At 36.6% G+C, this 23,623-nt stretch overlaps 1 protein-coding gene across 3 annotated transcripts in view; it reads left to right on the plus strand.

The window, feature by feature from the left end:
- A1CF (APOBEC1 complementation factor) overlaps positions 1-20,416 on the plus strand; it is an 81,752-nt gene extending 61,336 nt beyond the window's left edge. For 2 of the 3 annotated variants that reach the window (XM_005565852.5, XM_074000794.1), the window contains 6 exons: positions 1,939-2,036; positions 6,305-6,578; positions 8,575-8,756; positions 11,555-11,691; positions 12,706-12,848; positions 15,860-20,416. In XM_005565852.5, coding sequence (XP_005565909.1) covers positions 1,939-2,036; positions 6,305-6,578; positions 8,575-8,756; positions 11,555-11,691; positions 12,706-12,848; positions 15,860-16,011 — 986 coding nt within the window. In that variant the 3' untranslated portion in view covers positions 16,012-20,416. Of the gene's footprint in view, positions 1-1,938; positions 2,037-6,304; positions 6,579-8,550; positions 8,757-11,554; positions 11,692-12,705; positions 12,849-15,859 lie in introns of all 3 variants that reach the window. The other variant, XM_005565851.5, reaches the window with a different exon arrangement.
- Positions 20,417-23,623: the final 3,207 nt, after the last annotated feature.

Consider the following 23,623-nt stretch of genomic DNA (forward strand, 5'->3'; position numbering starts at 1 on the left):
GTATCACAATGTCTTTAAATTGTCCTTATGTTACAGGTTCACTATTATTCCAAAGGAAGATAATTCTTAGTCATTGAACCATGTGAGAGAGTAAAAACTCTAATTACCTTTGTTACCTTGAATCTAAGAGGATAATGAAACTTTGATAGGGACAGAAAGGACTTCCCCCTCTTCTTTTCCCTGGAATAATGTCTCATCCTATGTTGTCTCCCTAGACTCTCAAGGTACACCCAAGTGAGTGTAAGGTAAAAGAAGATAATTGGCATGCTAAACTAACAGTGGTTAAACAAATTTCCACCTTACCTTCACTCTAAGCAAAAGGTCTATTTTTAAAATTGAGTAAGCAATAACATTTTAAAAATACAACATCCAACTATCTCGGTACAACTATCTTTTTCATTTTTATATGTTGCTATCATGTTCAGCAGTTCCTTTACATAAAAATAGATGGTTTGTTTGGGTTTTCTACACAAATAACATAAATAAATTTTGCAAATATTTGTAAAATGCCAAATATATCAATTACAATATGAAAATCCCCCTCATTCTTCCCAACTTTTCTCCCCATTCCTGAAGTAACCCCTGTTAAGAGTTTGGTCTCTATCTTTTCAGTTTGCTTTCTGTATAAGTGTATTTAAATTTTGTGCATATATATATACAGTTTTGGATTATTAAAAACACAAATGCTATAATATTGTACTTACTATTTTATAACTTTTTAAAACTTAACAGTAGATCTTGGGCCAGGCATAGTGGCTCATGCCTGTAATCCCAATACTTTGGGAGGCCGAGGTGGGCAGATTACCTGAGGTCCGGAGTCCGAGACCAGCCTGATCAACGTGGTGAAACTCCTTCTCTACTAAAAATACAAAATTAGCCAGGCACATGGTGGCACATGCCTGTAATCCCAGCTACTCAGGAGACTGAGGCAGAAGAATCGCTTGAACCAGGGTGGCGGAGGTTGCAGTGAGCTGAGATCGCGCCATTGCACTCTAGCCTGGGCAACAAGAGCAAACTCTGTCTGAAAAAAATATATGTATACGTCTTTAATCTTTGCATGTAATCACATACAGGTCTATTTTCTGTATAGACTCCTTGGTGTTGGTATAAATGTAGCAGATTTAATCACTCATGAAAATAGACATTAAATTGTTTTATTTTTGCTCTTTCAACAGTAGTGTAATTGATATTCTTATGCATGATTCTTGTACATGTGTGTGAGTGTTTCTGTATGAGACATTCCTCAAAGTAGAATAGTAGATATTTACTTTGTTTCCAGTCTTTAGCTATCATGACAGCAAGGCAGGCAACTTATCTTGGTTCCCAGATGTTCTTGTGGAAACAACTTTCTTTTTCTTCTTTTTGCTTTTCTATTTAAAGATTAATGGATAAGGATATAGGGAATACAGTTGTAGTTCCTCTCTGTGTGGACTCTAAATCTCAGTTACCTTATCAGAACTGTAGTTACCTAATATTTAAGTTTTAAAAAGTAAATTAAAGTTAATTATATAAGACAAAAGAGATAAAGACATTTTGCTGGGATGAAAAGCATAAAACTTAAAAAAGTAATCACCCAAATATACGTTTGTAAAATGATCAATAATTGAGTTCAACTCAACAAATATTTTGCCATGCAAAAGGTACTATCTTTTACATTACATAAGATGCAAAGGAAGATGGAATTCCTACCCTTAGAGACCTTATAATCTAGGAAGTGGAAAACACAAATCCATAACAAATTATAATAAGTCAGAATATAAATTTTATTTTTAAAACTGCAAAAAAAAATCTTCAGTTGAATGTTCTTGATGAGATCCTTTCTTAAATATGAGATATCCATGAAAAAATCCAATACTCTTTGCAGCTAGTTGCTAAAATATATCACTTTCAGGCCTCTCTTAAGTTTGTTAATGGGGCAACTTTCACTCTATTTTACAGGTGCTGTGGAGAGGGTGAAGAAAATTCGAGACTATGCTTTTGTGCACTTCAGTAACCGAGAAGATGCAGTTGAGGCTATGAAAGCTTTAAATGGCAAGGTAAGGTAGAACAAAGAAAAAAATATGCAGATTCCATCCAAGTTTGGTGCGGACATTACATTCAAAAGCACAGTCCTGCGAGTCTGTCTCACTCCAGCCTTCTCTGACATGGCTGCCTCAGTCCATTTAAGATGTACTAAAGAGAAATGATGGAAAATACAATGGAAATTGGAGATGTACCTAATATATCCAACTTTAGCTCTATTTTTTTTCTAATTTGGACAAGGCACTGAAACTCAATTTCCATGGAAAGAGGAGATTGAAGTAGATTATTTCAAGGTGTTTTTCACAATTCCAGTTTTCTCTCATTACTTCAAAGAGATTATCATCATTTTATTGCAGTATTTTAGAAGCTGATGAATTAAAAACATGTCAAGATAGCTGTTATTCTGCCTTCATAGTTTGATCTTCCACTTGGAAAGCTTAGAGTCTCTCACCTTGCCAAGAGTCGGGGCTGGGGAAGCTTCTATATCCTCACTACTGAGTTGTATACAGAAACCAATATAATATTTATGTATCAAGCCAATAAACATTTAAAACCTTCTATAGACCACTTATCATGCTAGGATACAAAAAGAATCAAAGATGTTTGACAAACAGTTAAAAGTTGGTTGGAGGAATAAGACAACTACACAAACACGTGCAAAGTACAGTCAAGTAAATATCATAAAAAGAGATCAACGTGGTGAGCAAGTTCGAAGGAAGAAGTGGGCCATAAAGAATAAAACATCTTCATGGATATGAGAAGATAATATTTCAAAGAAGCCATGAAAATTGGGTATAATTTCAAAAATCAAAATATGGAAAGACAGGCAGTCTTAGACAGAGGCACAGAATTTGAGAAGAGCAAGACAAGATTGGAGAACAGGAAAATGTGGAGTAACTTGGTTGGAACATAATGCACATGGGACTGTTTTACCTATCGGATCTGGCATCAGCCAGGGTCCCAAAAGAAAACAAATAGCAAAGGAATTAATTACAAAAGTGTGAGTTGGGGCTAGGGAAATAAAAAAAAGAGTGTCAGAATTTGGGGCTCACAGCATTCTGGAGTCAAAGGTACAAGGGGCTGGAGAATTAATAGAAATCCTGAAAGCGGAGAGAATTGTGTAGAGCAGATCTCTTTGCAAGAAGTAGCTGGGTGCAGTGGCTCACACCTGTAATCTCAGCACTTTGGGAGGCTGAGGTGGAAGGATTGCTTGAGCCCAGGACTCCGAGACCAGCCTGGACAAGATGGCAAGACCTCATCTCTACAAAAAATTAGCCAAGCATGGTGGCATGGACTACTATAGTAGTCCCAGCTACTCCAGAGGCTGAGGTGGGAGGATCTCTTGATCCCAGAAGGCTGAGACTGCAGTGATCTATGATTGTGCCATTGCATTTCAGCCTGGACAACAGAGTGCAACCCCATCATTAAGGAAAAAAAGAAAAGAGAACAGAAAAAAGTAGTGATTTTGGTCAAAGGACACAGTCAGCCCAAGGTGACCTTTCAAAGAGGGATCCAGCAGAATAAGTGCCCCAAATTCACTGTTGTCTCTTTCTCCAACCTCCTACCAGCATTCCCCATTGGCTAAATCCAATCACAATCTAGAAGGCTAAAGAGGACCCCATGTAGAATAGTCTCCCAGAGCAGAGAGCAGGCTGGAGCTGGTAGGTGGTGAATTCCATAGGGAGTGGATCCAGATGGCAAAGGGAGGATCTCTTAGCCTAGACCCTTCAGACGCTGTGAAGCCTCTTGCATATTGGCTCCTCAAGGGCCCGCTCAAACTCAAAAATATTTGAGTGCTGGAGGGTGGGGTGGAGAATGTATTCACTCTGAAATACAAAAAAGACAACTGCAAAGCAAAAACTAATGCATAGTTAAATACATGTCTATAAAGAAAAGCATTATTTCATCTTCATTGATTATCACATTTAATATCATAAAGTGTTATTACTTGGAAAACAATCTATAAGTTCGATTTTCTCTATATGGAAACATTCCTGAGTATACACGATGATTGCTGGGAAGGAACAGCCATCACAAATTAAATGCCAATAATTACATTGGAATAATTACAATGGAAACATATTCAAATTATTCCCAATTTTTGCAGCTAGATATTTTTATAGTAATATTTACACATATTATTTAGTTAAATATATATTTAATATTATACTTGACTATAATACGGTATGGAAAAATCTAAAGTAAGTTTTCCTAGGAACTATGGTTTTTGAGCATATATATAGAAATTTATATTTAATTTATTAGATGAGGTGAGATCTTGAATTTTTTTGTGCAGTAATTATCACATTTACAATTTAGGAAAATTAACCTAGTAAGAATTGCCTTTTTAATACAGGTGAGAGAAACATGTCATAGAAACTAGTTATAAAGCTATTATAGTCACCCAAATGGGACAAAATAAGGTCTTGAACTTAGGTAGGAATGGAATGCAGGAGACAACCATGTACAGAACAGTAGGGGTAAATTCAAAGGACCCAGGAACTGATTGGAGATAGGGGTGAAAAAGAAGGAGAAGACATTATAAGCTTCCAATATGGGAGGTTGTTATGAAATTCAGGAAGGGAAGCCTATTCAGAGAGAAAAATAATGAATTGAGCTTCAGAATGATTATTCATTTATTCCAAGTCTGTGAAGTGAAAGAAATTTTACTAAGCTTGGGTTATACTGATTAATAAGATGTTGTCCTAGCTCTTGAAATATCTAAACTAAATAACTAAAATACAATATTGAGTTTAAAATGCTTTTGGATGGGACAGAGGAAGGCAGAACAAAATTTATTACAAGAAATCTGAATTTGCAGCAAAGAATCATTCCATGCAAAATGTATCTTGATATGGAAGTGCCTATAAGCAGAGACCTATTTGAGTCTCTCATCTTCCTCAAGATCAGACTGAAGATATAAATAATCTTATACCCCAGGTCCTCCCCTATTTTCAGTATGCCAGTTCTATTTTTTCTAATTACATCAACATCAATATAAGATTGTTGAATATCAGCTGGATTCTATCAGAGTATTCCATCTAACTTATTTGACACTGGCTCCTGCTACTAAAAAGTAAGGTAAATACATAATACTGGAGACAAACCGACCCACAGGCTGAACAAAATGGTCAGGATGACCATGAAGCACAAGCTTTGTCCAGCAGACTTCGATAATCCAGGAACCACTGAGTCACGGTTGAAATCAGAGGGTAAGGGTGCACACTCAGCTGCTGTGAATGTGAATTTCTGTGGAAACACTTTAAATAAAAGTCTTCTGTATATAAAACAGAGGATCATCACATTCTTATTCAAAAAAAAAGCCACAAATGCTTTCTGACAATACTTTGTTCCTTTGATAATAAATACATCAATCTATCAAGAATTTGTTGAGAGCCATGTTTGTTTCTTGTGTAGGTAAGCAATACATAGAAGTTAGTAGCACATGTAGATCTACATACATTCATTATCTTCGACATCTGGAGCTGTTCACAATCTCAAAATTTGTGGCAATAATTTTTGAGGACAAGTTTTAAGCGGTGCATGATCTGAGAGCCTCAATACTACTCTCACTCCCAACTACTCCTGACCACTGTCATCCCTGTTTATTAGTTCCCAACTGTTCAGCAGATCAAAAGGTGGCTTCACAAGGAAGAACCTGTGGCAGGCAATGCAACAGCCTCCCAGATTCCTCTTCCTTTGGTAGAGCCACAGTATGCCTTTCTTCTCCTGTGAAAATTTACTTGTGCGGCTGATTTAAGGAGCAAGGCAGTTAGTAGGCTATCAGCTGGATGGGCCTGATTTGGCTGCCCATGCTAAATGCTAATAATTGATAAGATTTCGTTATTGGTTTCCTTTCACCTTCATCTTATTGTGCTAGGTAATGGAGATTTTATACCATCCATAACAAAACTAAATTTTATTGTAGTTATATAATTATATAGATATGTAATTTAAAACACATATATGACCTAATGAAAATATTACATAAGTTTCTGTCTCAGTGACTGTAACCAGATTATAAATTTATAATGAATATGTCAATGGACACCGGCCAATATGTCACTGTCAAACCTGTTGGCATCTTATGCATCTTACCAACAAAATGGGTCATAAAAAATTCAACTGGCATACAAACACAAACCTATAAAATGACAAGATACAATCAATAAACCTACAGCAAGTAGTCTAACACTTAGAAGGAATCATGTTATTAGGGCTCAGCCACACTTGGTTATCTTTGTATCATCTCATGTTGATTTTTCTTTGCTCTCTACAACAGGTGCTGGACGGTTCCCCCATTGAAGTCACCCTAGCAAAACCAGTGGACAAGGACAGTTATGTTAGGTACACCCGAGGCACAGGTGGAAGGGGCACCATGCTGCAAGGAGAGTATACCTACTCTTTGGGCCAAGTTTATGATCCCACCACAACCTACCTTGGAGCTCCTGTCTTCTATGCCCCTCAGGCTTATGCAGCAATTCCCAGTCTTCATTTCCCAGCCACCAAAGGACACCTCAGCAACAGAGCCATTATCCGAGCCCCTTCTATTAGAGGTAACTCCAGTCAGATCTTGCTTTAGGGTAATCCCACGATTTCAAATGACTCGAATTGCAGTAGCCTTAGATACATTGGATGGGTCCACTGGGAGAAAAGCACTGAAAATTTTTTTATTAAAAATCAAGTATTATATCAATAGTATTCCTTTGATAGGAGTCTTTTTTCACATTACAACTGGTTATTGAAAAAACATGGTCAGAACATTGTGCAAATGAGCCTAGTGCACAGATTCAAACTTTACATGGGTCCATAAAATTTGCACAAACTAAAACCTAGTTCTGTTAGCTGTTAGCTTCTTTTGTATCACTTGTCCACCATTGTGCAGTCATCTGTGGCTCATTACAACACTTCTGGAATAGACTAGTATAGTCCAGTGGAAACCAATTACCTCAAATAGCAAAACCCTTTCAAGGCATGTGTGTATTTGATGGTGACTCAGTGGCATTGTCTTAATATACAAATCACAAATTATTATAAATATAATCTAACAGACACACGAGAGGTTCTCATCTGACGTCCTCCAAGAAATATGTGTTATACTTTCTTAAAAACCAAATTTTTAAGGAAATTACTGTATTTCTTTAGTACATGGAGAACTAAATAAACACCAAATAGAAAAAACCCTCAGACTGCTAATAAAACAATAAACATTTCACATTTGAATCCTGTAAGAATTCTAAATGTTTGAGTAGTTTTCCAAGCTCCATTTCTTCAAGGAAACTAGAAGATAAAGAAAGCCTTTATTTTATTTCCAAGAAACTAGCTTATCCCTGCCTTTTTGGCTCCTTCAGATTAGTTTTTCTAGGATATGGCTAATGCTAACTGAATCCCAGTTCTGTCCTCTAAATACGACATGAATCTGGGCAATTTGATAAATAAACTGTGTATTTAGGTCTATTCTTGGGTTTGACTTAGAAGCAAAGAGGCAAATCTAGATTACTGTGGAAACAATTATCTTACTATGTTTTACTATTTTTCAGTATAACTGAATTGATCATGCTAGGAGCTCTAGTCTTCAACGGCCTTAAAAGTTTCATACTCATAATTACTTGCCCCAAAATTTTAATGCAAATTAAATAATCAGGATTTCCTTTAGGATAACTTGTCTATGTGACAATAAATTATATCATTGTAACATTATGCATTTATAATGAAAAATCACATCATTAACCAATCCATACATTAAATACAAATTGTCAACCAGTTATGATGTAGAAAAAAACAAACTCCACTATAATGGAAAAAAATGCCTATCTTATAACAAGAAAGGAATCAATGAATGATATTCATGGATGAAGGGTAATCAATTTAATTTTGTATCTCTATGCCACCAACATAAAATCAAAGTAGCAACATGGCAAAACAAAAATCAAAAGGAATCTATGCATGAAACTCAATGGAAACTTAAGCCTCACATTGACGGAACATCAGAGAGAGGATGGTGAACCTAAAAGCATGCTTTCTAAATGCTTGTTTTCCAATAAGTCACTGGAGGTGGGATAATTAGAGATGCCAGAATTTATTTCTAATATACTGATCAGCGACAGTCTCTATGCAAGACTGATTTCAAAACAAGTGGTTGCATTATGTTGGAATGTTGTAATAAATACATTCCCAGTCTTTATTAGTCTATATTAGAAAATATCAAGAAAATATCAAGAAAAGGTAACCTAAAGACAAAAATTGCAAAATTTCTCTCCCAACATTTTTAAGTTGCTTATGTACTTATCAACAGTATTGTACTTATCAGTGGCATGGCTTTCTTCTGAAGGTAGTTTTTCAAAAAAGAGAAAGACATCTATCTTAAACCTTACCTTATGTTGAGTTTCATTACATTAGAATCCTAGAGTTTCCCACCCATCTTCAGGGCAATAATCAACGTGAATTGGGCTAACTTTTCCATTACAGTAAGATTCAGGGTGATTTTCTGGTGGTTTGATTCAGTTTAATGCCTTCTTACATTCCTAGAAATTTACATGAATGTACCTGTAGGGGCTGCGGGAGTGAGAGGACTGGGCGGCCGTGGCTATTTGGCATACACAGGCCTGGGTCGAGGATACCAGGCCAAAGGAGACAAAAGAGAAGACAAACTCTACGACATTTTACCTGGGATGGAGCTCACGCCAATGAATCCTGTCACGTTAAAACCCCAAGGAATTAAACTCGCTCCCCAGGTAGGTAATGTTATTCCAGAAATAGTTTCTTTAAGTTGTGCCAATGAGCATCATTCACTTTTACCAAATGATTTGACTTGATCCCTACTCAAGCTATGGGTTTTTTTTTTCTTTTAATATATAAAGCATTCAATCAATGTCACACCCTTTGAGGGAATGCTGGGCATCAGGTGCCGTTATTCTATTATAGGTCCTTTCTCTTTTTAAAAAAATCTTAAAGCTTAACACCTTGAACAATATTCCACTGAAATGCAAAGAATCTGAGAGCTATTAAGAATTATCAACCCATACCCTAAATGAAAATAAAATGAGGCAAAGACCCCATCTCAGAATAAATGCCTATTGTATGTGAGCCAGGTTGGTTGGCAAATGAAGGGCATTATGGCAGAGCCCTGAAAAGACCATTTAGGACATCTTCTCTTGGAAATACTGTATCTAAGAGAAAACTCCACCATGATATCTAGGTGAATTACTAACTAGGAGATGTCGTCAGTCATACCAAATTAACTCTTCCTCCATAGTTATATTGCGGCAGTGGCATTACAGAGAGGGGTTTTTTGGTGTGCATTTAAGAGTTCTAAGTTTCCATACTTCAACATTAACCTGTGTTTTTTATTATTGGAAAATTAAAAGTTATACAAGTTTCAATATGGAAACTGACTCCCAGGGTTAAAAATAAAACAAAACAGGGTCTATGCTAACCCTGAGACTGTTCCCTGTGGGAGTGTGATAGGTGCTGATCTCTCTGAAATATATTTTGGCTGAATAATCAGTTACAGTTTGTGTGTCTTAAAGGAAACTTCCCTATTCCCATGACAAAGGTGGGCTTATAGCCCCACATTTATGGAAGTAGCCCTTATAATTTCAATCCAGAAGAAAACTTGGTTTTCTAAAAGCTCATCTGGGGTAATTTTTCAATGGGATTTCTGACTTTCTTTTATGCACAAATTAGCTTATCTAAGGTTTCTGCTAGCCCCACCCAGGGAATTAAAAAAAAAAAGAAAGCCTACCAGAGTGCTAAACAGCAATCATTTGTTTGTTCACAAAAGATTTAGTAAACTTCTCTTATGCACCATGTAGTGCACTAGGTGCTGGAGATGCAGAAGTGAATATAAAGAAATCCTTACCACTAAAAATTAGATGGCAATCCAGCGGGAAAAAAACTGACACATAAACATATAACCATAATGAAATCTGGAAGTGATATGATGAAGTTTGTTCAGAAAATATAAAAGCCAGTCACCCAGTTTCTCTTGGGTTAAAACCCAAAACCAAGAACCTGATTAAAGTACTGGAATCCTTAGAAATCTTTTAAGAAAATAAAAAATAATAGACACAAATTCTGTATAATAGCAGTTCTGATAGCTGTGATAGTATGAAAAGAGATCTCTTCGTTTCACATCAAACTCAAGTTAGAAATTCATCATGTCTTATATTAATATGTCAGTAATAATCTCTATCAATTAATAAAAGTGTCTCTGTCCCCAGAAAAATAACGGGACAGCCAGTGTACCCGCTGCACTCTGCTATTGGACAAGACCAAAGACAACTATCCTTATACAAAAGACAAATTAATAATATTGTTCTCTGACCTTCTACAACTATGGCTTAGAAATGAACACCATGCCACCACCAACCAATATAGATGGGGCCTAAACAACCCCAAAGTAGAGTTATGAACTTCCAGCCAGAAGCAGAGACAAATACTGCCCTGCAAAGTCAGCAGTGAGAGCTGGTGTTCCTTCCACCCGGGTTTGCTCACCTGGCATAAACAGGCAGGCATCATATCTACCAGCAAAAGCTCCATTAGTATTGCCCAAGAACTGTAGAGAATGCTCTGAGGATGACAAGAGATCCTACACAACAAGAGTATTAAAAAGAAAATGTCAATAGAGAAAATAGGAACAATCTACAAATTAATAAACTGGAAAATATCATGCTATTGCAGCTGGGTTAGTTAGCATAAATGAGGTAAGAAACCCCAGAGACACATCCTGAGGCACTGTTCTGTCTTCCAGAGTTATTTTCTCAGCCTTATGCCCTGCTTTCCACAGTCTACTGAATCTGCTGACTAACGAGAGCGTCAGGACCTCTGGACAACCAAAAATTGCTTCAGAATAAAGAAACTATGAATCTTTAGAAAATATTCAGTTTGGAGTAATTACAGAAGAAAACAACGTGCAGGAGGATGCTAAAAAGCATATTGTCATTAAGCAAAAGAAAAAAAAAAGCCAGAAATAGTGTCTTACCAAACAAATAAAAACATTACAACTGTCAACACCCGTCTAGGAATGCTCAGTAAATACCAATCCATTAAACTTTTTAATTCTATTTTTATGAAATTGTGAGATTAAAACCCTATGGCAAATGACATGAAATAAAAATATATTCTTAGGTTATCATCTCTAAACGATTATAAACACAGAGACTGAGGGTAATAATGAGTAAATCTATACAAATCTATGCACACAGTGTTGGAGCAAGAGTTTTTACAAAAACAAATATTCCAAACAAATCATAAAATTAAGCTTTTGGTAAAAAGTTACAGCTAATGGACTAAACTAAAAATATATTACAGTAAATGGTGTGAAAGTGATTTTATGAACTAATAGACCTAACATTTTAAATGGAGTTCAAATTGAGTTCATCTTAAATTTTATGAGTCATTAAACCATGTGGCATTTTATATCTTCTGATATTAGCTTGAACTCTGAAAATTAGAGTTTAAAAATCTGAAAACTTGGGATATAATGTGAATGTGTCATTTGAGGGGAAAATAACTTTTTTTATTCTTGTAGATATTAGAAGAGATTTGCCAGAAAAATAACTGGGGACAGCCAGTGTACCAGCTGCACTCTGCCATTGGACAAGACCAAAGACAACTATTCTTATACAAAATAACCATTCCTGCCCTAGCCAGCCAGAATCCTGCAATGTGCGTAACTTCTCCAAATTCCTTACCATTTTAGAGCAGGATACGCTTGTAAATTAAATGCACTTAATCACCATCTAAACAAGATACTGAGGTCTACTACCTACTCATTTGTCATTAAATGTAAGCATTGAAATGTATAGTTGGGATGTGCCAGCCATGAAGCTGGCATATAAAGGCCCCCAAATTTCATATACACAATGAAGGTTGTGTAGTATCACCAACCATTGGAAAACAGTCAGTAGTGTAAAATGTAATAGAAATAAAAACTATAGCCCATTCTTGGCTGGGCGCAGTGGCTCATGCCTATAATCCCAGCACTTTGGGAGGCTGAGGCAGGTAGATCACTTGAGGTCAGGAGTTTGAGACCAGCCTGGCCAACATGGTGAAACCCCATCTCTACTAAAAATACAAAAATTAGCCGGGTGTGGTGGCAGGCGCCTGTAGTCATAGTTATTAGGGAGGCTGAGACAGGATAATCACTTGAACCTGGGAGGTGGAGGTTGCTGAGATCATGCCACTGCACTCCAACCTGGGCAATAGAGTGAGACTCCATTTCAAACAAACAAAGCTATAGCCCATTATTTCATCTGTGCAATGTTTAAGTTGAAGCATATGAAATTACCATTTTTATACATAATAAGACAATGGCCCATCATTTAATTTGGGACCAAATATATGACCTCTCTGTTAGCGGATATCACCTCCTGAATTTTACCATGAGCCTGCATTTCTATATCTTTTAGAAACAATTTGTTTCACTTGTGCTTTAGAAAAGGCATGTAGTGAATTATTTGTATGTCCCAGGAATGTCATAAACCACTGATGTTCTAGATCAATTTGTAAATATTCCTACATGCAACCTATATTTAGAAGCTTTAATAGCAAACAGAATGTAAAACACCCACTCAAAAAACCACCATCCAGTCATTTTACAAAACTGATAGTGCCTTAGGTTTTCACCTGACTCAGTTGTACCAGTTTAAAAATGCCTACCCTGACTGACTTGCTTTCCAGCCACCCTTTCACACCTCCGAAGCTGAGTGCCTATGTGGATGAAGCAAAGACGTACGCAGCCGAATACACCCTGCAGACCCTGGGCATCCCCACTGATGGAGGCGATGCTGGCACCATGGCTACTGCTGCTACTGCTTTCCCAGGTATGGGAAAATTGTGCCAGAAATGGCGCCCTGCAGAGAGTATTTGGGAAACCCTTTTTTGGTACCACTGAATCATAGAAATGTTTGTGTACCCCACTTACGGCAATCTGACTTGCACCACCTGGGGACCAAAAAGAGTTTCCCAAACGAGTGACTCATTAAAACACAAGGCAAGAAAATCAAGCTGGGCAACAGAATGGGTTCTGGTCTCGGCTCAGCTTTAAACTGCTGTGTGATCTTGAATGAGTCAGTCTCTCTGAGTCTGGTTTGTTTTGGTTTTTACTTTTAGTAAGAGAGTTTGAAACTACCTGTAGATATATGATGTTTACTGGAGCTCTTACTGTGTGCTAGGCACTCACCTAAATGGTCAGGAAGCATTATAATATCTTAGTAACGCTCATGATACCACCAAGAGTTAGGTTCCATCAGCAAGTCCAGTACACAAATGAAGAGCCCATGTATGAAAAGATTAAGTAATTTGGCCAATGGCAATTAGCTTTTCAGCAATTTTTTTCTCCCTCTCCAATCTTCAATCTACTTTTATTAATTTGATTCCAAAAGAGATTTTTTAAAGTCAAAAATTGTGTGTGTGAGAGTGAGAGACAGACAGAGAGCCTTTCAATATGTGAATAATCAGGACTCAACTTATTTGTTCTATAATTTTGGTCTGGGGCATATGCTGATTGCTTAAAGCAAAGCCTATCTGTGGATCAACAATGCGTTCAGAGGTCACATGTTAAAAGATTTGTCCCCATTTATTATGTACCCACAACAAATGGTAACAATTAAAAATGAATCCTTTAGAGACTGAAGGGGACCACGAAGAAAGTTGTTTAGAAAATTTTTTCTCAGATGAAAATTTTATCCTTTTTTTTTTTTTTTTTAGTAAAAGATTATTTCTATTGAAGAAATCTATCATTTTGATTTGTCATTGTGTCAGCATGTTCCACATAAGTCCAAATTAGAGCTCTAAGTATACCTAGAAACATGACATTCTTATCGATTAATTAATTCATATACTGGTCATGTGTAGGTGTGAGAAATTTTATATTTTCCTCACACCCACTGCACCTGGGGCTCATTCTCAGCATTTTGTTTTGTTTTGTTTTCTCAAAAGTTGTGAATATATCCTCCATTCTGGTCAGTGAGGCTAATATTAATGATGTTTCACATCTGAAAGTGACCTCAATTCTGGCTTTATTTCTCTGTAAGAACATGGAGACGCTCTGTGGTGAGTCCCTCGGAGGTTACCAAGGTAATAGCTGACACTGCAGAGGGCAAGGTCCTTCCTGGGCAGTGCGGGGCCAGCAGCCGGTGCTTGCTTTCCACATAACAGGGTGTTTACATGTCCATGTACTCAGGACGCCTGCTAGGGCTTCTCAGTTCTTAGAGAAAGTTGAGCCCCTGTCTTGCAGAAAGCTGCACCCCAAAGACATCTAACAAATGTACTATTAAACTAATGAGCCACTGTCAGAAGAATTTCAAAGTTTGCTTTCACGTTGGAAAGGATTTGCTTTTACCCAAGAATGTTTTATCTTATTCTCACTTCTATTGGCTTCTGTGAAAAGTTAAAAATATTTGGGGTATGAGTGTTGTCTGGGGAATGCCTAAGAATCTGAGAGCCTCTCTTATAACTTTGCTGTGGAGTCAAGCAAAGAATAATAGGCTCCAAGGGAAGAATCGGTTTGAAACCCAAACACCCTGGCACTTAACAAATTGACCAAGTTGAAAAACAAAATTCAAAATCCCTAAAGGTAAAATCTGTGCCACGAACACATGCATGCATGTGTGCACACGCTCACACAATTATATTACTCACTTAGTTTAGAAATACTGTTTCCAAAATTATGAAAGTAACTGTTAACACATGTCTCCTATCCTTGGAAAATGGACCAAACTTCTCTAGTGCATTAATCAGCATTACTGACCAAAGTGAATGCGCCAAGAATGGATTCAATTTTTGTTCAAAATAATCCAACCAGCTTCCTGCCACCACTTTCTGAGAAGCCACCAGAAAAAAATCAATGTGTCTGGGGTTGGGCAGGCTTCTACCGCACATAAACCAAATGAGGTTTAAAACAACAATGAAAAACAGGTGTCCATTTGTACTTAAGTACACTTCTGTCTTTCTCTTGTTATCTTTTACAATTTCTGGATCATCTCAGAAATACTCAGGTTTTTAGACTAAAACAATGCAGAGAAATAATGCTTTAGATGGTAGCTAACATGCTCTCTTCTTCAAAAGTGAATGTTCATCCACTAGACACAATGCTAACATGAAAGCGCATAGATTTTTTTTTTAATTCTTGGATACTTTGGTTCTCTGAGGGGGAGAACCAGCATCAAGGCCTCTGAATACACCAAGCACAGGCTTGATGAGGGGCTTGGGAGGTACGAAGGTCTTCTGCCATTCATAGTTAGATCTAAATATGGACAGGTTAGGCATTTGCTTTTAAGGTATTATGGAGAACTACACTTAACCATTACAGTATTTCTCCTACTGATCTCCCAGTCTCTACACATCTTCTCGGGTAAAGGCAAATGTTTTAAATGTTTCATTTAGGCAGGTGTGGGGTTGCAGGAGAACCGGTCCCACAGAGCCCCACCTCCCCACATACCATGCCCGGCCAGCCCCTCAGTCACCTTTTCTCATTTATAAATTTGGAAACCTTCAAAAAGTTATAAATCACAAGCTTTAATCAACTCAGCCTCCTGTTAAGTTTCTCTTTCTTGGGCCCTATCCCAAGCATCTTTAATTCTCTTAAGTATGAAGTGATTCTGACACAGGTGGTTGATCCCACTTTTGGGAACATTGTCCTAGGACTTTTTGAATGTGATTGAAAATCACTGAGTCCACATATTGTGTCCTTAAGGGCACTTTTTAAAACATACATATTAACTTTTAGCTTTAAGTAATATGTTAAAAGTTCGTATGTCTAAAAGAAGACAAATAAGCCAAAAGGGAGCAAATGTGAATTCCTTTCATGAATTTTCTCTGGCTCTTCCTCCAGGATATGCTGTCCCTAATGCAACTGCACCTGTGTCTGCTGCCCAGCTCAAGCAAGCGGTAACCCTTGGACAAGACTTAGCAGCATATACAACCTATGAGGTCTACCCAACTTTTGCAGTGACTGCTCGAGGGGATGGATATGGCGCCTTCTGAAGATACTTTTTTAAATTTAAGAATAAGACACACAAAACTCTATTAAAAAAAAGAAAAAAAAAAACCTCTAACTCGGTCCCCCAATGATCATAAATAATATCTTTCCTAAAGAAATGCCTTTCCAGAGACAGTATAGCTTATATCAATTGTAGAATGGTGAAGAGCGTTCACGACTGTAGAATCAGAAGAATGTAAGAACGTTATTCTGAAATGAAATCAAATGTTAAAGAGCATTTTGTTTAACAGAAAGCTGGAGAGCCACTGCCCCAAAAATTGTTCTTCCAATGTTCCTGAGTGTTTGGGGAGCATGTTTACAAATCCTACCAGAGTGGAGAGAGATCTTTTAGCTGGCAAGAGTTGGGAGGGACGGAGCAGACCTGGGCAGTCAGTAACAATCAAGGGAAGCCAAGTAAACTCCAGAGTCTTACCTCTGGCTCACAGCTGCTTTTGTGATACACAAAGTCACAAAGAGGAAAAGGGAAGGGAGGAGGCTGCTTTTCAAAATGCATGCACCATGGCTCACTGTATGGGGCGTGATTGCAGGGCTGAGCTCATGAAAGACTATCCAAGATTTTGTGGGTTCAACTTCTCTTCAGCATGAAAATTCCATCCAGTCCATTTGTCACAGATCAGGATCTTCCTGTCCCCTGCAGCCCATGGGGACTTCCTAGAAATAGATATGATATGTTGTAGATATGGTCGAAACAAATACAGGCCCCATTGTTTATTCAGCTCATTAGTCCACACCTATTTTTCCCTAGAACTCCTACCTTTTCCAATAGTCATGCCAACATGAGATGACCTTTTCTAATTTAAAATTTTTTGACTTGTTCATAGTGATTGATTTTCATCATCTCAGACTCATTTTTCTCCTACCTAATATCATAAAAAAGTAAATCAGATATACAGAATATCATTTATGATACTTCTTCCTTTCAGCAAATTGACTGAAAAGTCATTTTAAAGAGAGAAGTGCAGATTTGCTCTCATTTCTTTGATATTGTTGCAGTATCCACCCCACCAACTAGCAATCAGAGACAGTTATATTAACTTGGGGTTAGCTTTGAATTATCTAACCCATTTATTTTAAATCTGCCAGGAAATCCTCTAACTTTCCTTCCTTTTTGTTTCAATAAGTATCAGGCAGCTTCACCATACCTGAGTCCTTTTGTCTTGAAGCTGCCACAGAAAAATCTTACATCAATCATTGCTGATTAGAAACTGTTTCAGACAATCAGCATGGGTGTTATTTACGATATTCACCCTAGAGTCCTGGACCTCTTCTCCAGGAACATCTGATGATGAAGTGGGGGAGGGCAACGGCGCCACAAAACCCGGAACTGAGGTAAAGGGAAGGCACTACTTTCTTGCCATACTTGTAAATGATTGCTTTGTTCAAACATAAATAATCTAAGTCCAACACCAAATACCTGTTACTCCTACATCAGTCTCATTAGTGGTTTAAGACACAGTACTAGAATTTTCATTTTTTAAAATCCCTTGGCTGCCGGGCACGGTGGCTCACGCCTGTAATCCCAGCACTTTGGGAGGCCAAGGTGGGCGGATCACGAGGTCAGGAGATCGAGACCATCCTTGTTAACACGGTGAAACCCGTCTCTACCAAAAATACAAAAATTAGCACGGCGCGGTGGCGGGTGCCTGTAGTCCCAGCTACTCGGGAGGCTGAGGCAGGAGAATGGCGTGAACCCGGGAGGCGGAGATTGCAGTGAGTGGAGATAGCGCCACTGCACTCCAGCCTGGGCGGCAGAGCGAGACTCCGTCTCAAAAAACAGACAAACAAAAAAATCCCTTGGCCCTTAAACAAAAATTTACAGAACACAAAGGAAAACATAAACACAAAGACATGGAAAATTTTGTCAACTCCTTAATAGAATTCTGTAATCCAAAAGCAGGCAAGATTCTAATCAAAATCAGGTAAATTTCAATCACAATCAGAAGTACTTGTAACATTTCAGTTGTCCTAACTCCAATGAGATAACAAAGCCTCCAAGTCTACAGCTGAAACTCTGAAAGGCCCTGTGCTTTCTATTTTACATTTAGCTTCTAATATTTTCTAGGACAGTAGTCCCCAAAGTAGGTTGTACATTAGAATCTCCTGGAGAGCTTTTAAAAATGCTAATGCCAATATCATATCTCATAACATTTACACTAGAATTTCTTTGGATGGGTGCCTGGCATCAGTATTTTTTAATGATCCCTAGGTGATTTCAATGTGCACCTAGGTTTGGGAATTGCTATATTCTTGTATTTATACTCTATCTCTTAATTTCTTTTCCTTTTTATTTCACTTTTATTAAGTAGAAAAAGTGCAATTAAAAAATCATCTAAGTTAAGACAAATAGCCAAATCATATTTGTCCCTTAAATAGTATGAATTTAAATATAACTTATGTAGGCTTCAAACTAACTCTAAAAATGAGAAAGTAAAACAACCTTGTCCTAAAACAATTCTTAGATCCAAATTTACACTCCCCTACAGATCTGCTTTTATTCTCAAAGACAGTAATTACATTGACATAACAAATGCCCATTGGAGCAGGAAAATTTCTACTCCGTCTAAAAAGCATTCCAAATTCTAGGAGCAAAAGTTCTGATTTTCCTTAAAATCTTTGCAAATAAATAGCAAAGGTTTTTTGTCTTGTCAATGCAAATTAGGTTTGATTTAAAGAAGTTTTAAATTTAATCAAAATGAAAAGATTAGTTAATACAGGAATCTCTTTATGGGAAAAAAATCATCATTCTGGATAAAGTCATAATTGCTTTTTTACAAGATTAAGAGCAAACACCTAAACATACAATAATACCAAAATATTGAGAAAATTACCACTGGAACACCATCTCAAGTTATCACACCATTTACCTCTTTGGAGCCAGTTTTCTACAAGTAGGTAGATGTGGGTTTGGTTTTTTTGCTAAAATTTTACCTTGTTTTAGTAATATCTAGGGAATACTTTGAATTCCATTAAAATAAATTCATAGAAAGTGTTAATGTATCTACCATGGATATGTTTATTTTTATTTTCCCCAAGTTAAGTAGATAAAGCAAGTCCTGCTACCGTAAGTTTAAAACTGTTAAGACAATGGGTTTTTTTAAATTGCTGGTAGAACCAAAGGCTAATTCTGCATAAGGTTTATATTTTTAGACTTAAGATAGTAGCACCTATTTAATACCTTCATACCTTCTGCATCACTACCAATTTTTCTATAATTTCTTATTTGAATGCTTCCTAATTCCTTACGGAGAAAATTAAAATTAGTCAGCTAACCAGGTGATAATAACAAAACAATAATTTAGGAACATCCAGTAAATTTGAATTGGTTCTGTAAATGTTGGTAATTAATAGCTTATTGATAAATAAAATCCCCTTAATGTTGCTTAAGTAGGAGGAAATTGATCAGCAATGAGATTGGGTATCTATTTTCTTTCCTGTAAAAATCTGCCTCTTTTCAAATTGCTTTACTTCTCGCCTACTGCATTAGTAACAGCACCTGCAACTGCAACAACATGTAATTCTCCTAGTTGACTAGGATATCTGCAATCTGGTATCATGCCAAACAACACTGTGTTTGGGGAACAGCACCCAAAATGCTGCTAAAAAGCTACCTCATGTCAAGAAAATATGGATTTCAAAAAATACCTGGCACAGCGGCCCATGCCTATAACCCCAGTAGTTTGGGAGGCCAAGGCAGGAGGATTGCTGGAGGCCAGGAGTTCAAGACCAGCCTGAGCAACATGGAAAGACGCCTACCTCTCCAAAAAAAAATTTAATTGGCCAGGTGTGGTGTGGGCCTGTGGTCCCAGCTACTTGGGAAGCTGAGGCAGGAGGATTGCTGGAGCCCCCAGAGGGCAAGGCTGCAGTGAGCCATGTTCACATCGCTGCACTCCAGCCTGGGTGACAGAGCAAGACTCTGCCTTCAAAACAAGCAAAAATAAATATCTAACAAAAAGGGACCTGTTTCCAAATCACAGTTTCTTAACTTTTTCAAGGTGGAATAGAAATTAAACTATAAGTATATACTGATAACAGCTGTGCAGGAAATTGTTTTTTATTTTACTTAAAAGTTTTTTTAAGAAAAAATATTCTTCTGATTGCATAGATTAGCAAAATATTGCATCAATATAATTTTCCATTTTCATTAATTTTTGTTATATTCTAATGACTGTTTTATAATTCTGTCTTGGATAACTGGGCCACAATTCGAATGCACATAGACAGGGATGTTCTTAGGTGTGCCATTTGTAGAATAAAGGGCAATCAAGTTATTATTTGGGGTAAATTTTCATTGCATTTTAACCTATGAAGTTTGATAAAGTATATGATCATTGAACTACTCCAACACTAAGATTTCCTAAAAGTAAAAACTTACCAAAAAAAAAAAAAAAAGGACAATGTGCTCAATAGTCACATAAAGTCATGATTATTCTCTTCTTGCATTCATATAAAAGTTCCCAGGGGGATGAAAATGTATCTAAAAATTAGACTAGAAACTTGGCACTTTTATATATTGTAGATATACTTTCATATATTGTAGATACACTTTCATATATTGTAAATACATCTGTTAAAGATAAAGCTAAGTTTCTAACATAGGACTACAAGGAAACTTTGGATAAATATTTTTAAAAAGAGAATATTAATAGGATAACTTAACATTTTGTGTATACTTATTGGAAAACAGAAAGAAACTAGGCAGTAAATATTCCTACCTGACACGCAACCATTGTCAAATAGGTTTTGCTAAATTGTCAAATTTGATTTTGAAATTTTAGTTTACTCGAATAATATCTTGAAAATGCTCTGAATTTTGCTAGAACATATTCATAGAAAATGTAATGTATCTACCAGGCTCTATGTTTGTGTCTGCCAACATTAGAAAAACAAAGTAAGTTGAGCTATAATGAGTGAAACTAAGGAAAATGAGATTTTTCTGACTCTCATTCCTTCTCTTTATTTAAGCAGTAAAATATTTAAACTTTTTTTATTAAATGAAAAATTGGTACAGAATACTCTATTACCCTCCAAATGTCCAATATTTTTAAAGCCATGTTGTCTAACAAAGTTTATACAGAAAATAGAATGTATAGGTTTAATATAGATAGCAATGTATATGTAGGCTCATTTGTGGGAGATTGCAAACTTTATGTGCCCCTCAGTTCTCCTTGGTTTTGTAGGAAAGCTAAAAGAAAAACTTGTACTCTCACTAATAATGAAATTCATAACCAATTTAGAAAGGGAAAATAACCTGAAAAGCAAAAGACCTCATTCATTTAAACATGCCTGGAATAAAATATGGAATACTTCTGTACCTACCTCCCGCTTACAGACTTTTCTCCTATTTTGAGAGAGAAATTCAAGAAGAATAATACAGATTTTTCTGTCTCCACAAATAATACTTTGTCTAAGGGAATAGGAGATACCAAGAAACAGTACCTTAAATAAAGTAAGCTACCCACAGGCCTTCTTGGAGACTGAAAAATATCAGCGCCATTCAGGGCTTAGCAATGTCTCTCTGAGGTGATAATACATCCTGATTTTCCAGGACGGTCCTGGCTTAGGTCTACTGTCCTTCTATAAGTATTAACAATGGTCCCTCTTATTTCCAAATGTGTCTCAGTTTAGACAACAAATTATACAGTGTTCGCCCCCCAACACACACACACACACGCGCGCACACACACACACACACACCACCACCATCTTTATGGGTTGTTGTTTTCTTGTTTTTAATTTCGTAGAATTGGCTTTGCCCTCTCCAAAGCAGATAACAGCTTAAACTAAAGAGCCCAGCTACTTCTTTCTGACTGAGCAGGGTCATAGTAAACAGAGAAGAATGGATCACCTCCTCCTCTGAAATCTCCATCAATCCACTTTCTGTCTAACCCTCTCTCTACCCAGCCCATTTTCGGTCCTAGTTTTCCTCTCATTACTCCTGGGCTGTGAGTCCTGAGTTCTGCCTTCATGTGGCAGAGCAAGCTAGCCATTATTATGCCAGGTTAGGCGGCGGGGCAAGACAAAAGATAGCTCTTGGGAACACTTGCTTGGTCTGTAGAGACCCACAGGGCACTAGTAGGGTATTAGAGCATTTACTGGTTTCTTTCTTCCTTGAGTCAAGTTACTTTTATCCCAAAACAGACAGGTCTTATGTAAACCTTCACCTTAAAAAGCATATTGCCTTTTTTCCTTCTGCTTCACAAATTTGCTCCAACGCTAATTCCCTTGCATTTGATTTCATCATTATGATTGTTCATCAACCATTCTTCATGAAAAATTCTCACATCATTTCACATAAAGGTTTTATTATTTTTAATGGAAAATAACATTGACAGATTATTTTCCTTTTTCATAAAATTTCCCTTTTCCCCTCCCTCTACTCTCTTTACTAACATTGGAAATTAAACAAATTCTACAGGCTCTATTGTTATTAACCCACAAATCTATTCTTCAGAGAATATATGATCAGCCTATATTTACTATGCATCTACTCTTATACCAGAAACTGCGAATACAAATACATATATTTCCTACTTCTCTCTTTAATGGGACACACAGTCTCATGGACCCATTCTGCATTTTTCAAAATTGAATATAATTGCATCACCTGATAGGTTTGCCATTTAGAATTCTGAAAATAAATCAACTCTGTTCTAAACCTTAAGTTTCCACTATTATTGCCAAGCTCTAGACTGATACAATAAGCCTTTTAAAAGGTGAATTTAACACTTGACCTATTATGGTTATTTAAGTAAAATGAATGTTCAAAGACTTCCCCCAGGAGAAATATAAAGGTCTATGCAAAAAATCGAAGAAGGAGGAAAAGGTTAGTTAGAGGTCTAGAAGGAGAATTAAAACATGGAATTGAAAATTCACATACTGATTTGTGATGTTGATGAGCAGGTACCTATACATTTTATTTACTTGAAAACATTTTGGCCATTAACTATTTCTGTTTTCTAAATATACTTGTGTTTATAAAATTTTAAAATCTATATCACAAGCCTTAGACATGCCTTTCTTTGCAATAAATGATTTGCAATGAAGTATATATACCTTTTTACAAATGTGAATTTTATTTTGAAACTTGGCATTTTCTTTATAATTCCTAAGACATCTTTGGGCACACAGACTACAGATAAATCTATTTAAATCAATTCATCATTATCACTGGTTTAATATTTAATGTAACCATTGGAATTTTTATTCTTATTCCTTCACAGAATTCTCCTTTTCTTCTATGTTTCTGACTGCAATACAGCCCAATATTGTTATTCCCTATATCTTAATGAAAAGCAAACTGTCAGCAAAATGCATTTATAGTTTCCAGATGTTAAGCAATCTCTTTCTTCTTTTCTTTTTTGTTATTATTTTTATTTATGTGAAGTTAGTTAGCTGAGGTACCAAAAAAGAGACAAAGACAGTATTAAAAAGTGTGCATAAAGCACTTATTTTTGTACTTTAGTACAATGTTTTATAGAACTTTGTGATCTATCTAAATATATTAAGTAAAATTACACCATTCACTTGTTGGGAAAATAATCTTTGGTTTGGAAGATATGAGCATAATGGGCATTTTAGAATCATAAATCGCATGAA

The sequence above is a fragment of the Macaca fascicularis genome, chromosome 9 (assembly GCF_037993035.2).
Source record: "Macaca fascicularis isolate 582-1 chromosome 9, T2T-MFA8v1.1".
Lineage (NCBI taxonomy): Eukaryota > Metazoa > Chordata > Mammalia > Primates > Cercopithecidae > Macaca > Macaca fascicularis.